The sequence below is a fragment of the Balaenoptera musculus genome, chromosome 15 (genome assembly GCF_009873245.2).
Source record: "Balaenoptera musculus isolate JJ_BM4_2016_0621 chromosome 15, mBalMus1.pri.v3, whole genome shotgun sequence".
Taxonomy (NCBI): domain Eukaryota; kingdom Metazoa; phylum Chordata; class Mammalia; order Artiodactyla; family Balaenopteridae; genus Balaenoptera; species Balaenoptera musculus.
The window spans coordinates 85,383,443-85,409,323 of record NC_045799.1 but is presented as its reverse complement, the minus strand read 5'-3'; the positions used below and the strand labels follow the sequence as shown (position 1 = coordinate 85,409,323).

General features: G+C 53.5%; 1 protein-coding gene across 1 annotated transcript in view; it reads left to right on the top strand.

Annotated features, from left to right (window-relative positions):
• The window catches only part of SDK1 (sidekick cell adhesion molecule 1), an 824,383-nt gene that overhangs the window by 695,643 nt on the left and 102,859 nt on the right, over nucleotides 1-25,881 (top strand). Inside the window, exons 25-29 of the mRNA XM_036826800.1 lie at nucleotides 13,891-14,000; nucleotides 15,637-15,787; nucleotides 16,349-16,586; nucleotides 23,291-23,406; nucleotides 24,720-24,909. Coding sequence (XP_036682695.1) covers nucleotides 13,891-14,000; nucleotides 15,637-15,787; nucleotides 16,349-16,586; nucleotides 23,291-23,406; nucleotides 24,720-24,909 — 805 coding nt within the window. The remainder of the gene's footprint in view (nucleotides 1-13,890; nucleotides 14,001-15,636; nucleotides 15,788-16,348; nucleotides 16,587-23,290; nucleotides 23,407-24,719; nucleotides 24,910-25,881) is intronic.

Below are 25,881 nucleotides of genomic sequence, written 5' to 3'. Positions count from 1 at the left end.
ATTTTTGGTCAGAATGTCACAGAAGTGATGCTGAGTTCTTCACACTGTGTCTTGTTGGGTTTAACATGATATCGAAATGCCCCATCTTCGGTGGAGTTAATTTTGCTCACTCGATTAAAATGGAGTCCACCAGGTTTTGTCCACTGTAAAGTTACTTTTCTCCCTTTCACGATGAATAAGTATTTTGTGGGGAGATACTTCAAGATTATGTGAAAATCTCATTCTCCTTTCCACTCACATCCCTAGTTTGTCATTCACCGATTATGTTTTGCCAGAATTAAGTAGTATAATGAGGCACCCACTTGTGACCTTTCTAATTCAATCATTTCTTCTACATTTATTGATTGGACTTTTATTGTTAAAAAACAAAAGAGCCTTCTCTTCTCACTTATTTATTCATTTATTTGTTTATATCAGTGTGGACTCATGGATTCCTATTTTATGTAACAGATTGCAATCCATTGCTGTCATTATTTATGTTGATGACCAAACTTTCCTACATTGACCAGTGGGAGGCCCTCCAGCCAGCATCTGTGTTCTTTGCACATGTTCCAGTTACTGGGAGTACCTCCTTACTTTCTGGCACAAGATGTTCTTGGTTATCTTATTCTTTTACTTTCCTTCCCAGCCATTCTCCAAGGAAACTTGGATCCTTTCAGTGGAGAGTGGTATTTAGAAACCAAGATCTGGGCACTAGATGTGCTCCTTGCTCCTAGGGTGTCATTGCTCCCAGGCCCTCTCAGTGCACAGAGCTAGGAGACACACGAGCTCACGTGCATGTGGGTCTGCATCCAGGTCTGTCTCTATATCTGTCTGCATACACTGAGAAGCATTAGTTGACACCAGCACCTCCAAGTACAATTCAGTACCATCCATGTACTCAGGCTACCCCCTTTCCACATTTATACTAGCCCTGCTTTGCTCCCAGTATCCTCATTCTGTTTACTTACTTGCTGAATCCCCCATATGTGGCCAGTCCTTTGAGCTGAGTGGACACCTTCTTTGCACAGGTCCTGACTAAGCTCCTTTGCCTTGAGCTTCTGGAAGGAAGGATGAAGGCTGCCCTAAAACTTTTAAATTGCAAACTTAAGTTATCAAAATCTAAAGTTAATCATTATCTCTATCTTCCTCCCAGTGGCACAGGATTCTAAAATTCCTTAATTCCAAGTCATACTTGTTACTGTGTCCAGTATTCACTTCTGCCTTGTTTCCTATATCCGCAAAGGCTACAATGACGATTACCATCTTTTCTTATAGTCAGTGCTTGCTTAGATTTCACGGCGAGTTTGGCTGCGGCTTCACTTCCCACTCTGTTGGCCTCCAGGTGTGGACCTTGCTTCCCCATGCGCCCAGCCATGCATCTGTTATGCGTCTGTTACACTCTGTCCAGCTCTGCTCTGGCTTTGGGGTCGGAGGCTTTTCGGGTTAGCTAGTCTGCCATATCTCCAGAACTGGAAGTCCCTTTAAAATAGTCTTTCTAAAATATTTTAACGTTAACTCAGCAAGTCTAAAAATTCTGGTAGTGGTGCAGACAGTTGGAACTTCAAAACCAAAAAGGTAATTTTTTTCTCCTGAAACTTGTTATTTGAACCATTTGTGTTTCAATATTCCTGGAGAGTAAATGTTCATCTATAAAAAGCAGCTTAGTTCCAAACCCCAGGGGTGAGGGTTACAGACGTTTCCTGGCCAAGAGGAGACTAGAGGATGTGTCGAGCATTTCGTCACTCGGCGGGTAGGGGCCCGAGCCGATCCCGAGCCAGAGCTGACACGCGCGCGGCCCCTGTAACGACTCCTCCTGCCACGTGGACGAGGTGCCCCTTTCCTCCATCCTCTGCCCTGACTCCACCGACAGACTGCTACCTGGTTTATGTTGTACTAATCCATTCTCTCGGTCAGACTCGCTGGAACTGGTTTTCAATCATATACCAAGTTATCCCAAGGAAATATCACGATGATGTGGCAAAGGTTAGCATGAGTATCCATTCTGGGGCAAACGGATCCTGCTTTTATCTGTGAGCGGTTCCTGCTGACCTCGAAGGCGTATTACAGCAGGGTGTCCATTCAAAGATCAATGAATGGGCATCTCTTTAAAGGCCTTGAAAGGCACTTCATTGCTAGGCCAGTGTTCAGTTATCTGCAGACTCAAGGCAGAACATACTCCGACCCGCCCCCATCATCTCCTAAAACACACGTGGCCCCGTCCAGGTAGAGAACAGACCTGTGGCCTCTGAGAGAGATCTTTCCTTGTGCCACCCTCCTGGCCTTCATCACGTTCCATGCATCGCCCTCTGACTCACCCCCAGGAGGGGCCACGGACAAGGTCCCTGAGGACATGTGGTACGAAGAACGACACTGTCAGTGACACAGAGATAGCGCAGGCTTTGGGGCCAGAAAGACCGGACCTTGAACCCCAGGTCTGCCCCTCCCATTCAGGTCCTTCAGCTGTAGAACAGGAATGATGGCACCTGTCCTGCAGGCTGCCGGAGCACTAGAACATTTGGTTATATGTATGTATCTAAGATGTGCATGGCTCTGCGTTCTGTAGGCACGAGGTACTTTACAAGTAAAATCTCCTCTGAGAAGCGCGTCAGCCCCTCAGGGCAGTGGGAGGCCATGTCCATGTCATGTCGTCCCCCAGGAAGCCTCAGTGCACCACCGCTACTTCTCTGAGGGTGTCATGGCACATTGCTGGTCCAGACAGGCTCCAACCTTCCTAGACTCAACACGATGGGGCCCTAGAGACCGTGACTGGCATAGGTGACGTCTTCTGGAATATTCCACACCTGATTCCCTTCACATGGATGCAAGCCACGCCCAGGCAGGCGCTCTGTGCTGCAGTGCGGTCCCAGCGTTCGCTCACCCAGCGTCTCGCCCAAGAAGTGGTTGTGGCCTCCTGCCCCGTGCCTGGCCGCGGGCTGGGATCCTCGGGGGAGTGGCTCGGGGGCACCCAGGCCGGCAGGAAGTCGGCCGCTTAGCGATTAATCACGTAGAAAGTGGGGAGGTGATTATAGAGGTTTGCTCGGGGTGCTGGCGGGCGCTGAGGAAGGGGGGACGGAGTCCTTCAGGTGGCCGTAGAGGCCCACGAAGGGGGTGACATCTGAGCCCCATCCCCAGGGACCTCGACAGTTAGCCAGGGCAGGGGACAGCTGAGCGGCCCCCGCGAGCGAGGATTGGGCTCCTGCCGAAACGTTCTGTGGCGGGACGGCGTTTGCTTTCCTCCCCTCTGATCCACGTCTTTGCAGAAAAGTTTCCCTTGAATCCTGACCGTTTGTTGAAGTGCGCTGAGGAGGCTGTGTTCCTGCAGTTGTCGTCAGTGGATTATGGAATCAAAGACCCTCATCATTGGAGGGGCCCCTTGAAAGGCCCTGTGATAAGCTGATGCTCAGATGTGGGTTAAAATTTTAAACAGCGGCTTTTACGGGTATTTCTGGTTCCGTAATGCTTTGCTTAATTAGTGACCTTTGACTGTAGAGTGAGCAAAACCTCTCCTCCCACACTTTCATGACGTGCCGTAAAAGGGGAGATCGCAGGTGTGCCGTGTTTTCCTTCGCTCCTGCTTGCCGGCCCGGTGCGTCTGGGAGCCCCGCCGTTCGCAGCTGTTGGCTGTGTCTAATAGCCAAGATAGCACCCGGGCTTCTCCAAGGGCTGCTCTGAGCAAGGTTTTCTGTAATGAAGATGCCGGTGGTAGCACTTGGGTGCAGATAAAACTGGTTCCATCCGAAAATGGAATGAAAAAAGAAAAAGCCCATTTAGTGCTTATTTGTGCATAATAGTAGCCATTTTCTTAACAGGCACTGTTTCAGGGAGTGTTATGGGCTAATAACACGCAGCACGGGCTGCTGAGCGCTGGTCTCTAGGTAACTGCAGAGCCGCGGAGGTGGCCGGCCAGTGCCCAGGAGCCGCGGGCGAGGCGCTCACAGATGCCCGAGGTGGCCCAGCAGTGTCTGCGGCGGTGGCATTTGGAGACACACCTTCCGCGGAGAACGTGGGGTGCGGGGTGGAGTGACGCTCTGTCTCCCAAGTACACGTCCCCCCAAGGGACCGGATCAGGGGCTGAAGAGTGGAAGGCCGGGCCTTGCTTCCTTTTCTTTTTGCTGATGTGCTCCCCCGAGAGAAAGCTTTCGGGGTGTATGGGGCCCCGTGTTTCCCCATCAGCCCCTGGTCCAGGCCTCTCCCAGTAAATCTCTCCTGGCGCTGAGTTCTCGGGAAAACATGGTCCTGGCAGGTGTGTGTCCACTTCCTTTGGTCACGGTTGAGGCCCAGGCTGCTGGGCTTGCAGCCAGCGCGCTGCCTGGGGGTTCCGGGCTGGGAGCCCTTCCTGCCCCTCCGAGGCCTCACCTGCTCCATCCACGCCTGCACCTGCTCCCCACGTGCCGAGGGCCGGGGGGTTCCAGCCCTGAGCTGACCTCTGGGTGCCCCCGTCTCCAGCGCGGAGGCAAGAGGGCCTCACGGAAGAAACAGGGCACTGGAACCTCACGGCAAGTGAGGGAGAAGCCGACAGCCGCGGGCCTCCGGGGAAGCTCCGTTCACGACCCTCCTTTAGAACGAGGGCGGGAGGTGCCCACGTCGGGGGAGCAGCTCTCTCAAATGTTGCTCTCAGCGGTCCACTTGGCTGTGTGTGCGTTCCCAGGGGTTTTTTTCTCTTTAACAGTCCATGAAAATGTTAAATAGCGAGTTGGGAAACATCGAGACTTAGGAAGATCGGAGGTTCCCCGGAATAAGGTTGCCCGGCTCTGCCCGGGATCATCCAGTGTTCTGTCCTCAGCTGGGCCTGGCTGTTCGCAGGATGGGACCCACTGGGACCTGCCGGGAAGTGCGTGGCCCCAGGAAGGCGGGGGAGGGACAGGCTGACCAGCGAAGACGGTGCCAGAGCGGAAACCGGGCACACCAGGGAGGAGCCGTCCTCAGCACGAGGCTGCCAAGGGCACAGGGGCGGGGACCTGGCACACAGAACGAGTCCTGCGGCCTCTCCTGGCCTCGCTCCCTTGGGAGAACGTTGCGAGAGGAACAACGCCTTGAGAGCCTCAGCGCCGGACTCACACTTATTAAGCACTTAATAAACACAGCACGTAATAAAAATATTGAAGTCAAGGCAAATGTCTGGACTCAAAGAGAGCTGCTTGAGTAGCTGTGGCTCTGAGGAAGGACTGTCCTTGCACTGGAAGTATTCCTGGGACAGGCCTGTGGAGACAGCGCAGGGTTCAGCTCAGGGAAATACTGCAGAGTCAAGCCGACCTCCAGGCCCACCCCAGGCTGGGCCCGCCAAGGTCAGCGACCTGCTGGCGCTCAGGACACCAGCCCCAGGCTGGGCCCGCCAAGGTCAGCGACCTGCTGGCGCTCAGCACACCAGCCCCAGGCTGGGCCCGCCAAGGTCAGCGACCTGCTGGCGCTCAGGACACCAGCCCCAGGCTGGGCCCGCCAAGGTCAGCGACCTGCTGGCGCTCAGGACACCAGCCCCAGGCTGGGCCCGCCAAGGTCAGCGATCTGCTGGCGCTCAGCACACCAGCCCCAGGCTGGGCCCGCCAAGGTCAGCGACCTGCTGGCGCTCAGGACACCAGCCCCAGGCTGGGCCCGCCAAGGTCAGCGACCTGCTGGCGCTCAGGACACCAGCCCCAGGCTGGGCCCGCCAAGGTCAGCGACCTGCTGGCGCTCAGGACACCAGCCCCAGGCTGGGCCCGCCAAGGTCAGCGATCTGCTGGCGCTCAGCACACCAGCCCCAGGCTGGGCCCGCCAAGGTCAGCGACCTGCTGGCGCTCAGGACACCAGCCCCAGGCTGGGCCCGCCAAGGTCAGCGACCCGCTGGTGCTCAGCACAGGAGGTGCTGGGGTTCCATGCGGGTCTCCGGTCAGGACCAAGGTGGGCCGTGTCCCCGGTGGGGGCAGTGTGGGGGCAGCTCGGGAGGAGCAGCTCGTGCAGCCAGAAGCCAGCTGGGCATCCAGCTGCTGGCGGGAGAGCTTAGTCACACGGAACCAAAACCATCCCGCAGCCAGCCGTCCCTGGTCCCCTTTCCCAGTAGAGACTTTCCATCCTTTGTTTATGTATCTTCTACCTCTGACGGTGTGCTCCATCTCTGGCAGGGTCGCAGGCCAGGTGCTTTTTATCTCATCACTTCGAGGTCTGGAGTTGGGGATTTCTGATTGCTAATTATCTCTCCTCCTTCCCTCATTATGGGTGGATATTAGGGCTGTTTGTGGCCCTTTTAGTAAGTGTCTGTCAGCATTTCAATTGTAATAAGCCTTGACTGTGGTTGAATTTCTTTTTCATAATAGGAAGAAAAAGAGTGACATTTTTTCTGAACAGTCTGTCACGGATGCATAAGAGGGCTGTCACTTCTCTGATGGCTCCTTCAGCAATGGCCCAGCCATCTGGGTAAATCTGCCGAGACGGGCTTCAGCTCTGTTCTGGTGTAATGCCTCTGCCTGAGCGCTTAGGTACTGAGGGGATAGGTGACAGTGAAATATACACCTGGATATTTCAGAATGTTTATTGTTTGCTTGATTGTCCATAATAACACCCTTACGATGACTTTTCTCTTTTATTTCTCAACTTGCATAGGAAATCTGTACAAGATGAATGGTTTGAAGTGGCTTTTTTGTTCATTAGTCTGTCAGATCCTTTTAGGTCCTATTATGGGACTTTTAAAAATAACACAGAAGAAAATACTGCAGAAGAAAATACTGCAGTGTAAGTGACAACTCAAGTACAACCGAGGGACGCGTTTTACTACAAATGTCATTTTCAAGAAATAGAGGTCAATGCACATATAAATCACAACTGTCAAACTAAATTAAATTTTACGAGAGTAATATTTTCCTGTTCTTTTTGAGGACCACTCAAATTCTTCCATCCTAATTCTCTTGTTGGAATTTTAGATTTGCCTGTATGTTTCATTTTTCCGGTCATTAGGTTTTATACTTGTTTCATTTAGTCATACATTCATCCAGCAAACATTTATTAAGCATCTACTGTCGTATAGGTTTCAGGATTCATGGTACATACTAGATTACAAAGATGGAAAACTTTTAGTCCCCACCTCCAGAAACTCACAATTTGGGGGGAAATGTGGGAGGAACGATTGAGATGTAATGTAATAATCAATAAAAATGAGGCTTGTGAGAATTGTTATAAAAGGTGTTGCCAAGACAGTATCAGAAAGAAAATGGGTAACAGAATAGGGTAATCAAGGAGGGCTCCATGTAGGAGGTGAACTTTAAGTTGGGCCTTGAAGGCTGCATAGTATTTTGATGGGGAGCAGGACATTCCAAGCAGAGAGAATAGCAGAGTGAAAGGCATGGCACCTGCTGTTTTAAAATGTGAATTTCATTTCTATTCAGGTAGAGTGAGGCCAATGGATCAGGAGACAACTCCCTGAAAAGATCATTTATTACTCACAGATCCCGAGAGGAGGGAGCACATGATGCCAGGCAGGGCCACACAAGGAAGCACCAGGGTCTTCCAGGAGGCAGAGGGGGGCAGTGTGGACCAGAGACTTCACTGCAGTTTCCGTGGAAGGAGTGGACAAAGCAGGTGGGCAGGCTGAGGACTGGCTAGTCTGGATCATTCCAGCGGGCTGTGGGGCACAGGGCCCTTCCCTGGTTGTCTGGTACCTGCTCTGGGTGATGAGGGCAGGGAGACAGTGGTCCGGAGTGTGGGAGCCCCATGGAGGAAGGGGTGGGGTGAGGGCTCTGGGTTGGTTGGTTTGCACTGGAAAGGTGTGCTCACGGGTGAGTTGTTTGCTATCTCTAGGACCCGGCTGCCCTGGGAGGGGGGGCAGTCCCAGCTGGGTCAGCCAGGCCCCGGATGTCAGGGCATGAAATACAGAAGCTAGAACTGTGGTTGATACAGGCGCGGTGAGGGCTGAGCAGCTGCGTGGCCGGGCCTCGTGTGAGCAGGTGGTGATGGGAGCCGAGACCGGAGGGGAGGCAGGAGCCGGTGTGAGCAGCCTGCAGCGCCTTTACTGAGGGTGGAGTTTGTTTCTGTCTGAAAACGTCAGCGACAACCTGCATCTCCTGGTCTCTGAGCATGTGCCAGGATGTCCCGGCACTCCCCATGCTTCACCCCAGCAGAGTCTCCCGACGGGCCTTCACTTCAGAGCCCCAAGGCCAGGTCCCCGCATCACACGAGCATGTGTCGGGCCGGTTCTGGTGTTCCAGTCCCTTTCCTGACCCTCCACGCACACCCCACTCCGTGAGTGATGGGGCCCAATCCTCGCCGGCACTGCAGGATCTTAGAAAGTGGCACGAAATCCCGCCACGGGGTGCAGGAAGGCGTGGGCAGTCCTGTTTGTCCTTGAGAGGGTTCGTGTCTGACGGGAGAGAAGGGACAGACACAAATGCCGTGCCCCCAGCATTTGTGACAGACACGGAGGAGGCCAGCTTCGCTTTCGAGGTGAGCAGGGGCCGGGGGTCTGGGGTCCCGTGGTAGGACTGGGAGACCGCGGCTGGAGGGTGGGCAGGGTGCCGAGACCGGCCCTGAGCCGCCGGCGTCGTGGAGCAGCTCTTGGGTGCGGGGCTTGGGCCAGGCACAGTGGGCCCACAGACTCGAGGAAGGCAGGCCCCCAGGGGCCCCCAGTGCAGGGACAGTCGTGCGTCCACAGGTGGCTTCCAGGAGAAGCCTCTTCTTGGGTGGGGGAGGACTTTATGGAAAAACTGGTTCCTAGAAGGATATTTCAGGGGGGATGTGAATAAGGTGGCAAAAACCCAGGGGCGCGTGGGAGGAGGTAAGACTGGGGGGTCGACCTCGAGTCTGCGGACAGTGAGGGCCGTTCAGTGGAGCCTAGGCCGGTGGGTAAAGCTGTGTGCCATCTGAACTGGATGATGACCCGGTCTCTCACTTATGGCCGCAGCAGGTGAGGCCCAGAAATTCCGGAGGCCTGTGTGTTGTGGGCATGGTGGGCTGGGCTGTGTAGGGTGACCGATGGGGAAGGGAGTCCTTCCCGAGATCCACAGCCGGGGGCTCCATTTGACCTGTGACTTTCTAGCTGCTCATCAGGGAAGCGGACTCGCTAGGCCAGCGGCCACAACTGGACCCGAGGGCAGGCTAGCCGGCAGCCCTGAACCTTTGGTCTGTTTTAAGGAAGAGAGGCTTTTCCAAGAGATGTCATTCTTTTCTTTTAAGTCACTGAGCTTGACTATCCAACTAGTTCAAGCGACCGGTCAGGAGCTTCTAAACTGGGGTCCCATCAGTGAAATCAAGGGAAGGTAGAGAGGCCGAGGGGCCTCCCAGCATCGGGCAGGGGGAGGGAGGGGGAGCGGGCGTCGGGGGTGAGGCCCTGGCTCAGGGGCTGGAAGCAGGAATGTCCTGCTGGCAGTCAGGAGGCACCAAGGCCGCGCCGGGGTCTGAGACGTCCTCATGGAGGGGCCCCAAATGCCAGGAGGAAGGAGAACACTGTCGAGGGGAGAAAGGAGGGGCCGGGACAGACCCGGGAGAGACGTCGTTTAGGGGTCACTGCGGGCAAAGGAGGAAGCAGAGGACAGGTGGCTGGAAAGCCAGAGGGGACCAGGAGTACCCAGGGTCACAGACCCAGGAGAGCAGCAGAGAGAGACCAAATGGTCATTTCACATCCTCCTGCTTCTGAAGATAAGAGGAGTGTTAAATAGTTAAAAAGTAAATGAATAAGCAACTGGCAAGGTGCTGAGGAGGAGCAGGGAGGGCGGGGATCCGGCTTCCGGCTGTTCCGGAGCAGGAAGCCTCCTCACGAGCTGACGCCAGTCAGTGCCAGGGGCGCCCCACCCCGCCCCCGCCGGCTCATGAGGGTCGCAGGCTGTCCGGACCCTTCGGGAACCGGCCCCCAGCCCTGTCCACCCTGAGTCCCCTCGTGGCCCCATGTGTCCGGGGCTCCCTGGGAAGCTCCACTGGCTCAGGCGTGGGGACACGGCTCGGAACCCGAGGGGACTCGGGAGCCGTGCAGGTTGCTCGGCAGGCGGGTTTTCCTGCTGACACCAGGGTTTGGCAGGTTTCCGTAGGGTGGATTCTCGGAGCATCTTTTCCCCCCTCCTTAGCTCTGGATGAAAGGCGAGCTGCTGCCTCCCGCCCTCCCCGGCCTGCTGCGCCTCTCCCTGCGCCGCTGCGGGGCCGCACGCTTCCTCTCCGCTTGCAGTTACCTTGGGCACGAGGCTAACGCCTGGCCTCTGAGTGCCCACTGATCCCCGGCCTCCGGCTGCTGAGCTCAGCGTGGCAACGGCGGCCGTGGCAACTCGGGCCCCGATGGAGAAACCACTTGGCAAGGCTGGCGGGGTCTGGGACCCCAGGAATTAAAAGAGCAGGCGTGTCCGAAGGCGCCAAGTGCAGGCCGGCCGTGGGAGCAGCGGCCCAGAGCCCTGCCGTGGAGGTGGGCAGGGGGCAGCCTCCCCTGGGCTTTAGCAGAGGACAGCGGGCTCCCGGGTGGGTCCTAATGTCCACCCCCCGCTGAGTGACATTTGAAATGTGTGGCATTTCTGCTCTTGTAATAAGTATTGTGAAGTGCTGTTGCTTAGCTTTAAAAGAAAGAGAAGGAAAAAAATGTGTTAAAATCCCAGCCTCCCCACGGAGCTCTGGTTTGTTTTATCTTTAAAGAATCCTGCCACGCTCTCTGCCCAGCGCATCGTTAGGGAGCGGCCGCTTGCTTCTAGAAAGTCCGTCGTGGTGATGGTCTTGAAATCCAACCAGAGAGCCCCGAGGAGCCCAGCAGAGATCAGAGGACTCCTCTTCCTCACTGAGAAGGATCCTGTCTCTTTAGATCCAAATGTAAACCTTTTATTATAGAAATGTAACCCCCGCCGCCGCCGAGGTCTAGAACTACAATCATGTTTTCAGTAGTAATTTGTTTCTGGAGCTCAGTGCCAGGCAGCCCGTTTGCAATACTGCCTTGGAAGTCACACACGTGTTTGTCTGTGTGTTCATTCGTGTATTAAACCAACGGGTCGGGCCCCGAGTCTGGGCTGGACCCTGGGGGAGGTGCTGGGGCTTCAGTGGCGAGTCAGACCCTGAACCCACCTTGGGGACTCGTGGGACAAGTGACAACAAGCGTGGAAGACGCCTCGGGAGGAGGCGGAGGACACACCGCGTGCCCTGTGGCGGGACGCGGGCAGGGTGGGTCGTGTGGTAAGCACGTAGGTTTGGGGGCCAGCGGGTCTCTGCTGCAGCTTCGCGACTGCACTGTGAGAGCATGAACGTGGGGCCGGCCGTACACAAACCGGTGAGCGAGGCCGTGTGCCAGTGAAACTTTATTTACGAAGCAGGAGGTGGGCCGGGTTTGGCCCGCGGGCCGGAGGTTGCAGGCGTCAGCCAGAGCTAGAGCCTTGCTGAATAAGTCTGCCTAAGGCTCCTCTGCCTTAAGGAGTCTGACTGACTGTGTTTGACTTACTGTTAGGGTTTGGCCCAGACCCTGTAAAGTGAGGCGCAAGCCTGTAGAAGCCGCAGACCCACAGGTTGCCGCTGTGCTGCCCTTCTAACCGGTTTCACGTCTCGTGTCGCTGTCTCCTTGCGGCCTCCTTCCTTGCGCTGACTCAGACTCCGCCTCGGGTGCTCTCCTCTGAACCACCTTCGCACCTGCTGGTTCCCTCGTCCGTGAGCAACGTAAACCTTCGACACGCGCTGTGTGTTTGCGTGAGAACTGGGCGTGATCAGCCCTGCACTGGGGCACGTGGAAGGTGCCGGCACAGCACAGAACTAGAACATCGCCTTCTGGCGGCCGGGGTGGGGGGGCGGGATAGTGGGGGGCGAGGGGGTCCCGTTCATGGAGGCTCCCCAAGGGCCTGGTGCTGCCCAGACCCGGAGGAGCTTGCCGGCTGCGTGGAGAAGGAGCAGAGGCCTGGGTGCGTTTTGCGGAGGTTCGGGCGTCTGGGACTATATGATGCCATGAGGTCATGACGGCTGGGCCCGCAGGGAGAGTGGCAGGTGGGGTCCGCGGAGCCGTGTGGCACCTACCTGAGCCCCCAGAATGTGGCCTCCCTTCAAATCCAGGTCTTTTAAAAAGGAGCCAGAGCACTGCTGGGGGCGGGGGTTGTGACCTCGGGTGTCCCTGCCCTACACTTGTAGGTTACCCTCGTCAGAGCAAAAGCCCCACAGCCAACCCGCAGCCCCTTCTGTGGGGTCCCGCGCTGAGGACGCGGAGAGCTGGCCCCCTCGGTGCAGGGCCCTGGACTCGGGCCGCCTCTTCCTGATGTCACTTCAACGGCTCGCTGCTCTGCTGACTCCCGGGCTCATTACCCGCTCGGACCTCCTGCCATATGTTTTTGGCTGGTCACCCCATATTTTATTTTGATGCTTTCTAACCGAGGTGAAATCCTGATAAACATAAAGTGAACCGTGTTAGCGTGTACGGTTCACGAGTTGGCGCCTCTGCAACATGCACCCACCACCTCCGTCTAGTTCTGAAACCTTTCCCGGGCTCCCCCCACCCCCCGTGCCCGTCAGGCTGCCACTCCCCTTCCCCACCTCCCCCAGCCCCTGGCGCCCACCAGTCTGCATTCTGTGTCTATGGGTTTACCTATTCTGCCTATTTCAGGAAATGGAATCATACAATACGTGGCCTTTGGGGTCTGGCCTCTCTCTCAGCACCACGCTTTCAAGGCCCGCCCACGCTGTAGCGGGTGTCAGTGCCCCCCTCCTTTCCTGGGCTGAGTAGTGCCATCCTGTGTCTGCACCGCGGTTTGCTTCTCCATCATCCCTTGACGGCCGCTCATGCTGCTGCTTCCCTTGGCTGCTGTGAGCAGAGCGGCCGTGAACGTGTGTGTCCAAGGACTTGTGAGAGAACCAGTTTGCACTTCTTCTGGGTGGAGACGCAGCGGCGAAGCTGCCGGGTCATGTGGTGATTCTAGGTTTCTGAGGAGCTGCCAAGCCATTTTCACGTGTTTAGTCAAGGGTATTTGGAGTTTTGCGTTCAGTTTCTTGGGGACTCATGCCGCCCGGCCCCGTGTTTCCCGTCCCCCTCTCGTCCTCCGCGTCCGTTTCTCCGGTTTACCAAGGTCGTTTGAATTCTCGCGCCGCCCTCCCATGACCACCTGCCAGCCTGCCTGGGACAGGGATGCAGGGACCTGCAGAGAACTCAGAGGCTTCCCTGGCTGGTGGTGACTCGCGTCCCCCGTTGTTCTCTCGCTGGGACAGGCCCCGGGGCTCTGCAGGGCGGCGTGAGTGGGACGGAGAGGCTGGGGCAGGCAGAATTAGAAGCTGCCTCAGGAGGTGGCGAGAATCACGAGAGGTGTGGCTCGGGGGCAGGCTGGGTGGTCCTGGAAGGGTCAGAGCCACGTGAAAATACCTCCAGGGCAGCCGACTGGACGGGAGGTTCACGGACGGGAATGAAATCAGCAGGAGGCGGATCACTGGGCAGGGCCAGAGGGCAGGCAGGGCGCCCCACGTGGAAGGGGGTCAGCCGTGCCCCGAGGCGGGTCTTTACCACCTCAGCCGGTTCCCAGGGCAGCGGCGAGTCCCCTGCGGAAGGGCCTCCAGTGTCCCGGCCAGCGGCGGTGTCTTTGGTGCGTGTTTGTGCAGAAGGGGTCAGGGTGGGGGCGGGAGAGGCAGAGCCCCCTGCTCCGCTGCAGTGGAAACGGCTCTGAACCCTCGGTGAGGACACCCGGCCACCCAGGTCCCGTGGGGTCCTGGGCAGGTCTTCTCTGACGAGTTATCCCCTCAGCAGGAATGAAGGACCCGATGGCCAGGTCCTCTCCTGCACCTGCCGTCTCAGAGCGCTCGAGCAGTTGTGCCCAGGTCCTGACTGTGAGCTGGTGACTGAAACCCCCCAGACCCAGTGGCAGGGACAGAGGAGCCCACGTCTCAGAGGCACACGTTGGGGGTGTGCACATACAGGACTCAACTCGCCCCACTTGTGGGGGACACTGGGCGGCCGCATGTACATGAACGGCAGCCTCTGCCCTGTGTCGTCCAGCCGGTCCCAAGACCTCCCTTCCCCAGGTTGGAGCCATCGGCGACGAGGAGGAGTGGGTCACCCTCTACGAGGAGGAGAATGAGCCTGACGCCCAGACGCTGGAGATCCCTAACCTCACGCCCTACACTCATTACAGGTGAGAGCGGCAGGCCATGAACCCCACACGAGGAAGGGGGCACCCCCCACAGGTGGCCCCTGTCTGCGGTAGTGAAACCTAGCTGCATGAGGGTAAGCGAGACACTTCCAGGTGGCCATAACAGTAAATTGAACCTTTCGGGGCACGAGACACGGTCGAGTGTTATTCCAGGAAGATGGTACCCGATGCGAGGTCAGCCACGTCCCTGCCACCAACGTCGCTGGCCAGGCAGCCGGCAGCATGGCTGGCATATTAGGCTTAGTAGCCAAGACCCACATGGTTGGAGATGTGGTGCTTTTCTTTACAAAACTCCACGACCTCTGTGTACACAAAGCAGACGTCCTCAGAATACCCTCTGCCTCCCCCTCCCCGCCCAGGACTAGCACAAATCAAGCACTTAATGTGCCATTTAACCTTCGCTTCTTGATCCTGAAACATCTCCAGGCAGTAAATCCTTGGCCTAAACAAAGGGTAGGGTGATCATGGGCTCTTAGAGACATCGTTACTTCCCATAAGGTCACTGAAGGAGGTGGAATTTCCAGTCATCACCAGATGCTGAGTTTGATAAAGTCACTGTTCTGCCAGGATGGATACATTTCGTAAGATCGGGGAACAAAAGACTAAGAATGACTAATTCAGGGAGTAAAAGGTGAAATTACATCTTTGCAAAGAACACTTTCTCAGTACAATACCAAACTTAGGGTTTTTTTTAAAAAAACCTAATGAGAGATGCTGTTTAACTTACATTCATTTTAACATCCTTCCTAAGATTAGAGCAGATGAATCAAGATACACTTGTTTTTAGAGAAAAACATTCAGCATAAAATGACCTGTTGGGATGCAAGACTTGCCATATGAAATTAGTATAAGCTGTATAGTTATTTCAAAGATCAGAAAGCATGATTAGAGATCAGTGTCCCTGTCTTAAAATCACATAAATTTAGGAAGCCCCTATAATTAATATGTGTGTCTACTTAGGGTATTTTTCTGGTGTATAAGTTCAATTCACATAGTTGTACATATTAATAAAGAAGAGATAAAAACTGAGAACATTAACATCGACTTTAAAGAACATCTAGTTCCACCCTGGTTTTATAGATAAGGAAAAAGGCAAGTCAACGATGGGGTGAGATTCACAGGGTGTGGATTCTGGGGCCGTTGCTCCTCTCCTGAACCAACAGAGAATGGGTTGCAGGGCACCCTTGGTCATTAAGAGACGCTGGAATTTCAAAGCTGTCACCCGGTAGCGACATTCTGACATTCCACTTCCGTTAAAGAGCTACTTGAGCTCTAATCCCCTGGTCTCGCCCTAAACTTGAACCAGCCAAGGGCATCTGATGGCACAGATCCTGGCCACGTAACCCATCCAGTCATGCTTCCCTTGGAACGGGAAATTGCTGAATTGCGGTGCATTTACCATTCTGTGGAGGCTTTTAGGGAAAGAGGCCATATATGTAATTCACATTTTTAATGAAACCAGGTGGAAAGAGCGCGGCCTTGAGCAATGGCCTCTGTGACACGGGCAGACACGTATCTGCCCCCGCCCACCCCATACACCTGGAAGTTGTGGGCAGGTTTCCATCCTTCCACATAACCTCTTGTGCAGAGTAACTCCGGTCGTCGGCTTTGCTTCCAGGTTCCGAATGAGGCAGGAGAACGTCGTCGGTGCCAGCCCCTTCAGTCAGTCCTCCCGGGTCATCCAGACCCTGCAGGCCCCCCCGGACGTGGCCCCCACCAGCGTCACCGTCCGAACCGCAAGCGAGACCAGCCTGCGGCTCCGCTGGGTGGTGAGTTGGGAGGCGGGGGGGCTGCGTGGGAGCCCAGAGCTTAGTCATTTCCTACTCTTGCCTTGTCCTGGTCAAAACTAATCTCATCATTAAACCAGGAAGTATTGCATTTTACAGTCGGTGTTGGATCTCAGACCAGCCCCGGCTGTCTTATTAATTAGTAGCATGACTCACTGGCTTCTTGGAACTGAGGAATATTCTTTGGGGAGGAAAGCCGATGGCCCTACAGGCTGAACCTGTTAAGTCCTTAAGCCAGGATGACACGGAACCAATACTCAGTATTTGTAAGAGAGCCAGGTTGATATTGAATCAGAACATTTCCCCACAAAATTAAGCTGAAATGTATTAAAAGAAATTATGTCCAGCCAAAGATACTGACAGGACTTCATTTAATTAACAGAAGAAAAGTTCCAGGGGAAAGTAGAATAAAGGTCCTAAGACTATTCACCCCAGAATATCTTTTCCGTGGACTTGGCCCCCTAAGACAGGCCTGTGCATGGGGACCCTCGCGGGGGGCGGCTCCGAGACCTTGGCTCACCACGGACTGTTGTCCACTTCCAGCCGCTGCCCGACTCACAGTACAATGGGAACCCCGAGTCCGTGGGCTACAGAGTTACGTGCTGGCGCCCCGACCTCCCGTCCACTGCGCTGGCCCAAGTCATCAGCGACCGGCTGGAGAGGGAGCTCACGGTCGAGGGGCTGGAGGAATGGACAGAGTACGAGCTGCAGATGCAGGCCTTCAACGCCATCGGGGCCGGGCCCTGGAGCGAGGCCGTCCGGGGCCGGACACGGGAGTCAGGTGAGACGAGGGCTGGCCGGGCCCTCCCCGTGTCTCCCTGGAGACCGAGCTGAGCGTCCGCAGTGTCACTGGCATGTCGCTGGCTCGACCCCCAATCCCCTGCCATGCTGCCATGTCTGTGTTGGCACTTTCCTGAGTAATTAGGTCCAACTGCATTAGAGCCCATGACGCTGCTTTGAAATTGATGATGAATTCTACCAGGGGCTAGACTCGCATTATTATCTTTTTAATTAGGGGTAATTCTCACCACCAATGATGAAAAGTAGGAGTGTACAGAGACTCTAAGGAGATCTTTATAATGAAAGGTGTTCGGGACCTCCTCCTGATAAAGTCATGCGTGTGATATGTTGAGTCTCCCCTGCGCTAGAAAATAGACCCTCAAAAGTTCGATTGCTTTAGCACAATGGTAGTTTATTTCTCTCTCATTACAGCCTAAGATGGGTGTTCTTGTTGTTGGGTGGCTCTCGTCCATGAGGTGATTCAAGGACCCAGGCTCTGCTGTCCTGTAAATTAACTGTCATCTGCATGCAGCTGCCAGAGGGGAAGAATGAGCAAAGGGTGGGCGCACCTGTGTCTTAACACCTGCCCAGAAGTGGCACACATCCTCCGCTCACGTCCGCCGGGCTCGGGGTACCGCTCATGGTCAGGAAGGAAAGGAAAACTTTCAGTGGTCTCTCTACAGAATGCTCATCTTCTAGGCTTTGTGGTCAACAGTGGTTTGCAGGACCCTTACTGGCCTGGTTCGAGTTTGTAGAAACACAGAAAAGAGTGTTGCTAACACTCTTTAAGGACGCACAGGCCAGCTCTTTCCACTAGTCGGAAATAGTGAGGTTTTCTCCTGAAAAGGAAGAACGTCTCTGCTCCTCTCACCATCCCCTTACCCCGTGACGCTCTCCCAGTGCTTGATGTATCCGGTGGGGGGGAGGGGCGGGGGGGCGCTGTTCAATACCTTCCTGACCTCCGCCCAACGAGGGGTGAGAAGAAGGTGGAAAGTCTGAGACGGTGAACTAGCTCCATCGTGACTTAGCTGTTTCCTCGGAGGCTTCCTGAGCCCAGGGCGTGTCCTGTCTTCTCAAGGCTCCACAGGTACAAAAGCTGAGAGGTCACCCTGGAAGCCCGTGTGGGACGGGAGGGCAGCCAGGGGAAGCCAGCTCCTCCCAGCAGCTGTTTCCACGCTGGACACCTCAAAATGTAATAAGTACATTTAAAATTATTAAAGACTTTCAGTAGGAAGATGAATAAGTTCTGAGTAACCTTATGTACAGCATAGTGATTATAGAAAGTTGTTAAGAACTGAATCACTGTGTTGTACAACTGGAACCAGTATAATACTGTATGTCAGTTATAATTCAAAAAGAAAAAGAGAGAGAGACAGAGAGTCCCTAAGAGAGTAGATCTTAAACATTGTCACCACAAAAAAGAAAAATAAACAGTAATTATGTGACCTAATGGAGGCATTAGCAAGTGCTATGGTGGTAATCATCTTGCAGTATATGAGATTAAAATGTGCAACATGTTGTATGTTGTACACCTCAGTCTTACACAATGTTATATACAAATCATATCTCAATAAAACTGGAAATAAATATTAAAGTCTTTAATTATTAAAGGAAAGCGTGAAAACTTTAAGTAGAGATTAAAATACCATTTTAAACAGTTTTTTTTTTTTTTAGGAAAAACAAATAAAACACAGTCATTGAATAAACCACTCTGATTGAGGTAAAAAGTAGGTTAGACACTGATAAAGAGGGAATTACCAAACTGGAAGCTGGAAATGAGTAAAAAAAAAAACCTCAAAATACAGTGCAAAGACATCATGATTGAAAGTATGATAGAGAGGTTAAAAGACATAAAGAATAGAATGAGAAGGTCCAACATACACTTAATAAGACTCAGAAGAGAAAGGGGAAGGAAATGAGAGGGAGGAAATATGTGGAGATTATGGCTGAGAAATTCCAGAACTGATATAAGACATTATGTATCAGACTGAAGACATGAATCCTGAACAGAATAAATAAAAATAAATCTGCACCAAAATGCACTTCACTACAACTGCAAATACAAAAGCCAAAGAGCAATCTTAAAAACATCTGGAGCAAAGGCATCTTACCTACAAAGACCATTTGAAGCCAACTTCTCAAGAACAAGAGAGGCCAGAGGACAATGGAATCATAATCTTGAAGGAGCTGAAAGAAAATAACTGTCAACCTCAAACTGTACACCTAGCTACACTTTTCAAGGATATTGTTCAGAAAACAACAAACTAAATGTTATGTAAAGATGAAGAAAGTGTCATTAAAAACAGAAAATAATATTTTGGGGTAAGTTTTCAAAGAACCAAGTAAACCAGTGGCAAAATTGCTGCACTGAGACTATATTTTTGTAAAAATCTTTCCAGCTGCTGAACAGCCATCTTTACAGTGGTCAGAGGGCATCACTCTATGTGTGAACTCACTCCAGTGTTTTCTTCTACCTCTGCTCTCCTCAGACAATCTTGGATCGTCTCTTACGCAGACTCTGAAGAGACTTTGCTGAGCAGTGTCGTGGTCTGAGGTATAGATTTTGCACCCGGAAAAGCACTGTGGGCTCGCTTTTGTCTCGGTTGGCGAATGTGTGTACGTGCGGCCGGAAGAGGGCCGTGTGCAGAGACCAGCGGAGCTGACGGTGGCCGTGCTCATAGTTCACTTGCTGAGAAAGCCTCCGATCTCGAGTGAGAATTGTTCCTACAGCTTACACTTTGCTTTGCCAGCTATCCCGTTCTTTCTTCTTTTGAGGGTTATGGCTTGCAGAAAATTATCTTTCGTTTTCAACTGAATGTTTGTTCAGTGAGAAATTTTGGTTCAACACGTATCTCTTGGAGAAGAAGAGAACAGTTTTGGTTCAACAGGTGTTTCCATTACAACTTGATAATAGGGTTATTGATCTTCATTTCAAGATATGGGTGGTTCAGATTTCAGATATTTTTAATACCAGAAGAGTGGGCTCCTTGGGACCCCTCATGGGCTGGCTGTTCTCTCCTCTAGGGAAACTGGTGCTGTCATGTTGGCCCCTCCATCTGGGGCTGGTCCTGGAGGGGTTCAGTACCCCCACCTCCAAATGGAGCTTGCAGAACCTTCTGCTGCAGGAAGCTTCTCACCTCTGACCCACAAGCCCCTCCCAGCTGTGGCAGCTTTGATGTCATGTCTTCCCTGGTGCTGCCGAGGTTGGACAGGTGGCCTCCCCAGCAGAGAAATCAGCCCCTTCAGCGGACTGGTCCTGCCAATCACCGCTCAGCATTTGGCGAAGAGCGTGAAGGGGCTACACGGGCCCACTGGCAGAGTGCTGCCACCACCGCTGATGGGGACGGGGAGGGGTCGGAGAGAGCTGAGGAGGAGAGGAGAACTGCAGACCCACCTCTGGAACCCAGCATCACCTCAGTGAAGATAGCCGTCCATCGGTGCTTAGAAACAGCACGGTGCGCAGACGTGCTGAAAGCCAGTGATGGAGGCACCGAGCAGAACATCTTGAACCACATTTAAATGAGGTTTCCCGTTTTGAAATGCGATCGAGCTGGTTTCATGACACCTTATGATATATTATGATATATTATCAGGGTAAATGAGGCCCTAAAAATCAAAGAGACTACGTGAGGAGTAGCTGTGAGCTGAGGAGTGAGAAACCCTGTAGAGGAGAGAGAACAACTGAAGGAAAAACGCATTTTAAATGGTATTGTTTTTAATGAAAGGGGAGATTCTAGGACGGTCTCAAAACTCAAGATTTCAGGTTGGGAAAGAAGTTGAATCTCCTTCAAGTTAGGTAATGAATAAGATTTTTTTTTCAAATCTTAAAAACATAAATACTTTGTAATTAGATGGCAGAGTTTATCCTGGTGGGACTCGAATCAGCTGAAATGTTCATCCTGAACACTGCGATTTTCTCTGCCTGTCTTCTCGTTAGGAAACCAGCTGTGTTCTAGGCGCCAGGGCTGAGTTGCTGTGATCACGGGGTTGCCCTCATTCTCTGGAGATGTGGATGGCCTGCCAGTAAATGGATGCACATGTCACTGCATCTTAGAAAATCAGCTATTATTTGTAGATCTACAGTGAGAATTGGGCACTTACGGTTTCAAAGATTAGCCCAAAGGAAACAGTTAAGGATTGAGAGGTTGACCATTTGTGTTGCTATGACAATGGCTTCTCTCTTCACAGACAGGGACGGGAGTTTAGAACATAGCACTAGCATCTTGGGCATAGAGGATATTTTCTGCTCTCACCTGATTCTAAATAAAGTCAGAAAACCAAGTCAGATAAATGGTAGGCTTACCTTCTCTTTGAATGATAATGACTCCTTTAATTCACAGTTGATTCCAGGTGCCAGCTTATCACTCGATTTTTTATAAAATAAGCATGGGTGTAAACAATGTCCTGGTAACTGCCTCGGAAGTTACGACACCCGGTGGGAGCCCCCAGGGCACAGAGAGCACAGGTGGCGCCATGGGAGCCACCGCCAGAGGCAGGGGGACACAGGGTGGCATGTGTGGCAGGCATACTCCCCTTCAGGGGGCTGAGTTAACCGGAAACCATGAAGATTCTTTTCCTGTGACACTTATCTGCTCTAATAATTAATATTATTTTGTTGAATGACTGAATAACGGAATGAATGACTCTCAACTGACATATTTGGGAAGAAAAAGTTTTTATCGACCCGGTGGGCTGACTGGCATCTTCTCCCTCCAGAAATGTCAGGAGGGCCCCTGTGCTTGGGACTAACAGGCACCAACAGTGGCATCTCTGTTTTGTGGGCGCGTCGGCCAACCCCGCACTGGCAGCCGGTCTGGTGCCTGAGCTCTGAGGACAGTCAGTCAGTGTAGCAAGTGGACAAGGGGAGGGGGGCCACTGCCTCCTGGGCATCAAGCCAGGGAAGTCGCCCTTTCCTGGGGCTGGCAGCCCTCCCAGGACAGAGGTGGTCGAGCCCAGGTTCAGTGTCCCCCAGAAGCTCGCCCTGTGAGGTGGCAACCTGTTGCTGGGCCTCCTCTTCTCTCCATCCCAGACCTGCCAGTTGTGGGAACGACCAGGTCAAGCTTGCAGACAACGGAGCAGCACCTCTTCCAGGCCCAGCATGAATCCTGGCATTTTTTCTTAAAGCCTGTGTTCATTTCCTGGGGCTGCGGTAACAAAGGACCCAAACTGGTGGTTTCAAACAACAGAAATATATTCTCTCGTAGTTCTGGAGGCCAGAAGATGGAGAGCGAGGTGTCAGCAGAGCCGTACTCCCCCTCTGGAGGGGCCGGGAGGGTCTGTCACAGCCAGCCCCCAGCTTCCAGAAGCTCCTGGGCTGTGGCAGCGCAAGCCCGGTCCTGCCAGGGGGTTCTCCCCACGTGCACATCTGTTTCTTCTCATACGGACACCAGTCCTATTGGATTAGGACCTACACTACCCCCGTGTGACGACATGTTATTAATTACGTCTGCAACGACCCTGTTTCCAAATAAGGTCACATTCTGGGTCGTGGGGTCAGGACTCCAGCACAGGAACTTGAGGGGACACAATTCAATCCATAACAAAGACCAAATCACTTCAGTGTAGGAACTCTAGGAATCATAGGTTGGGAGCACTGTCGTCGTGCAAACACACGTTACTTTCCGGATTCAGACTAACTGACTAACAAAGTCACCTTCACAGTGGCTGTGCCATGAGGAGGAAGTACTTATGCGTGAGTGAGCAAATGGATGGATGAGTGAATGGATGAGTGAGCGAATGGATGGATGAGTGAGCAAGTGAATGAATCAGTGAGTGAATGGATGAGTGAGCAAATGGATGGATGAGTGAGCAAGTGAATGAATCAGTGAGGGAATGAATGAATGAGTGAATTGATGAGTGAGCAAATGGATGGATGAGCAAGTGAATGAATCAGTGAGTGAATGAATGAATGAGTGAACCAGCCCACAGGGCAGTACTGAGGGGTGACTGAGAAGATGCCAAAGCCCCATCATGTGTTATGTACCCATGAGATTCGTGAACTTGACGTGTTCTCCTTTTTGACCGTGGAGGCTCTGGGGGGTGCTGAGAGCTGCCCTTTTCTTGGTGCCTGTTACCCCCACACAGGGATGTGTACTTGGTAAACCTCCCCTCCCCTCCCCTCCCCTCCCCTCCCTTCCCTCCCCTGCCCTGCCCTCCCCTCCCCTCCCCTGCCCTCCCCTCCCCTGCCCTGCCCTCCCCTCCCCTGCCCTGCCCTCCCCTCCCCTCCCTCCCCTCCCCTCCCCTGCCCTGCCCTCCCCTCCCCTCCCCTCCCCTCCCCTCCCCTCCCCTTGGTGCAGATCAGAACCTCACCTCCTCCCCTCTCCACCCACCTGCCCCCCACAAAGTGCCCCGTTTAGAGATGTCAGTAAACTGGTGTCTGAAAGTGAGGATTTCCATCTAAGATGAAAGTCACAGTTCTCACAAGTTAATATAAGAATCAGACGAAGCTTATTTTCTTGCTGGTGGACTCAGGTAAAACTGAGCTCCTAAATACCCAGGATTTATGGAATTTGTTGCTAATATTAAAGAGATTTACATTTCTGTGCAGGTTTAATCTGATCACTGCAGGTTTAATCTGATCACTGCGAAATGTTCAGAATACATTGCTGTCTCAAGGACAACTTGATTATGTGGGTAAAAATTAGACCTTTATTTGTAGAAGCCTTTAGACTTTGGGTGCCAATCTATTTAACTCATTCTCTGCAGTTCCTTCAGCCGCCCCCGAAAATGTGTCAGCCGAGGCCGTCAGCTCCACCCAGATTTTACTGACGTGGGCTTCGGTGCCCGAACAGGACCAGAATGGGCTCATATTGGGCTACAAGGTATGTGCTCAGGTGACCTTCCTCTGCTCACGCTGTGAAGGTGCTGGCACCTGTCTCCCCAAACCCGTGAGCTCATGTTTTCCTGCCGATCTCCAGCTCTGGCCTGTTTCCTGATTCCACATCACTTGTCTCATCTACCTTCATCACGGCCTGGAGATGAGGCATCAGTGTACCGTCTTCATGTGGGCCAAGACAAGGCACTGAAAGCTCCGAGCCTGTTTCCTCACTTGTAAAGTGGGAGGAATGATGGTAGCTCCCTCCCAGGGTTGGTGTGAGAAGTGGCTTATTCTGTAAAATGCTAAGGACGTATCATTAGATCCCTGCACGTGTGTCTGCACGTGTGTCATCAGCGGTGAGGGTTCTCTGGAAGACGTTTCTGGGTTTAGTCTTGTGTGTGTTTACCCAGACCCTTAAAAACCTACTCTGTTTTTGTTCCGTCCCCTCCCCCAAGACTCAGGACAGATCTTCCTGGATTTGGCCACAAGGCCACGCTTGTCTCATGCGCTGCTGCCTTCTCCTCCCTGCTTTCCATCATTTAGATCCTATTCTCTGTTTCCCCCACCTGTTCTCATGCCCTCCCCCAACCCCGGCATTCTGATGGCTCCCTTCTGGCCCCTTTAGACATAGCGATCCCCCTGAGTGGGTTCAGTGACCAGCACTCCACACCCCCTACCTGGACCCGGGAGAAAAGCGCTCGCCAAGCCCTTTTCAAAGTCCTCCCTGATGACCCCCTCTTTTACGGCCTTCTGGTCCCTGATCTTAGGGACCAGTTCCGAGAGGGTGAGCTTAGGGAATAAGGAGGAACAGGCGGGCCGTGGAGGGGGCATCTCAGGGTGCTGTGTCTGCGGCGTGGGCAGTAAATAGCCCAGGGGCGGGGCCTCGGGTTCAGGGGGAGAGCACAGGTCTCCTGAGGCAGGAGCCTAACCTCCCAAGAAGCCGGGCAAGCGAGTGGCTGCTGGCTGCTTGTACAGGAAGCAGAATGTCTCCGTGTTCCTAGCGAGCCCTGGTTCTAGTGGCTGCCGTTGGGCACCTGAAACCCTGTGAATCACAGCGGGGCGTCTGGCTCTCCCAGCCTGGCCGTGGCTGGGGCACAGCTCCAGCTGCCTTCCAGTCTGGAGTCCGGTTGCTTCATCTCCATCTTTCCCCCAAAATGCCAGCGGATAGGAATTAGATCCCTAAGCCCTCAACACAGCTGCCCAGGGGGAGGACCCTCAGTTGCCTGGTCCTTGCCGCGTGGTCCTGAGACCCTGGCCCACCGAGGCCCCTCCTTGCACACCGTCCTCCTGACCGCCCCCCTTGTGTGTCATGCTCAGATCCTGTTCCGCGCCAGAGATCTGGATCCTGAGCCCAGGAGCCACGTGGTCCGAGGGAACCACACGCAGTCCGCGCTCCTGGCGGGTCTGGGCAAGTTCGTGCTGTACGAGCTCCAGGTGCTGGCCTTCACCCGCATCGGGAACGGGGTCCCCAGCTCGCCCCCCATCCTGGAGCGGACCAAAGATGACGGTACGTCGACGGCTGCGCCTTTGCCCGTCTCCCAGGTTTGCTGTCGCCATCCAAACCCTTTGGATGGTTGTCATTTTTAACTTAATTTTCAAAACACTCTTTTTTCTTCGTTTCAGCACAGGAAAACAAAACAAAGTTGTTTTCTGGTCGCTGAGCGCTTCTATGGCCAGTTTCAGCCGGAGTGAATGTTCACGGCCTGATTATCAGCCTGAGCACAATTTCATCGTAGCTCTGCTGTAGGCAGTGCAGTAAAGGCCGGGCAGGCTGGGCCAGAAAAACCTAAGGCCTGGTGGTGGTGGCACAAACCTGGCTGAAAAACCCCACTGCAGACCCCGTGCCTCGACTCTAGATTCTCTGGGCTTCCCGCTCTCGTTTGCATAGTAAGGGATCATTAGAGGCCCCACAGAGCGCGGTGTGTGACGGGCTCCCAGGATACCCGGGGTTCGCAGCCGCAGTAACAAGTACACCTTGACGGCATTGTCTAAATCATCAGGAAATACGTTTCTCCACTTTGCAGATGTCAAACACTTAAAGGTTAGCTCCTTTACATGATCTTCGTTAAATAGACTGTGATGAATATTCTGGGGGAGAATGCCAATCTCCCCCCAAAAAAACCCAGCCTCAGAAGCAGCTGACAGAAGTGAAACACCCATAGATTTTCTTAAGCATCTTTACTGAAGTAATTAAATCAACCCCCCAACGCACTCTGACCGCTGAGTTGACAACATTCTCTCCGTGTTCCTGGGGGACACCCGTAGCTGGGCCTCCCCTGGGTCAGAAGAGGGGGCGCCTTGAACCTGGTCCTTCCCTGGGAGCTGGTCTCAGGGTGGCTGGGGTCTGAGAGGGACCGTGTGACCTCAAGGTCATGTCTTTGCAAAACTATGTGGTCTGTCGAGGGCCACACACATAAAAAGTAACAGGGGCTTTTAGTAACTGTTCCTCAGACTCGGGCAGTTATCATGGTTTCTTCCC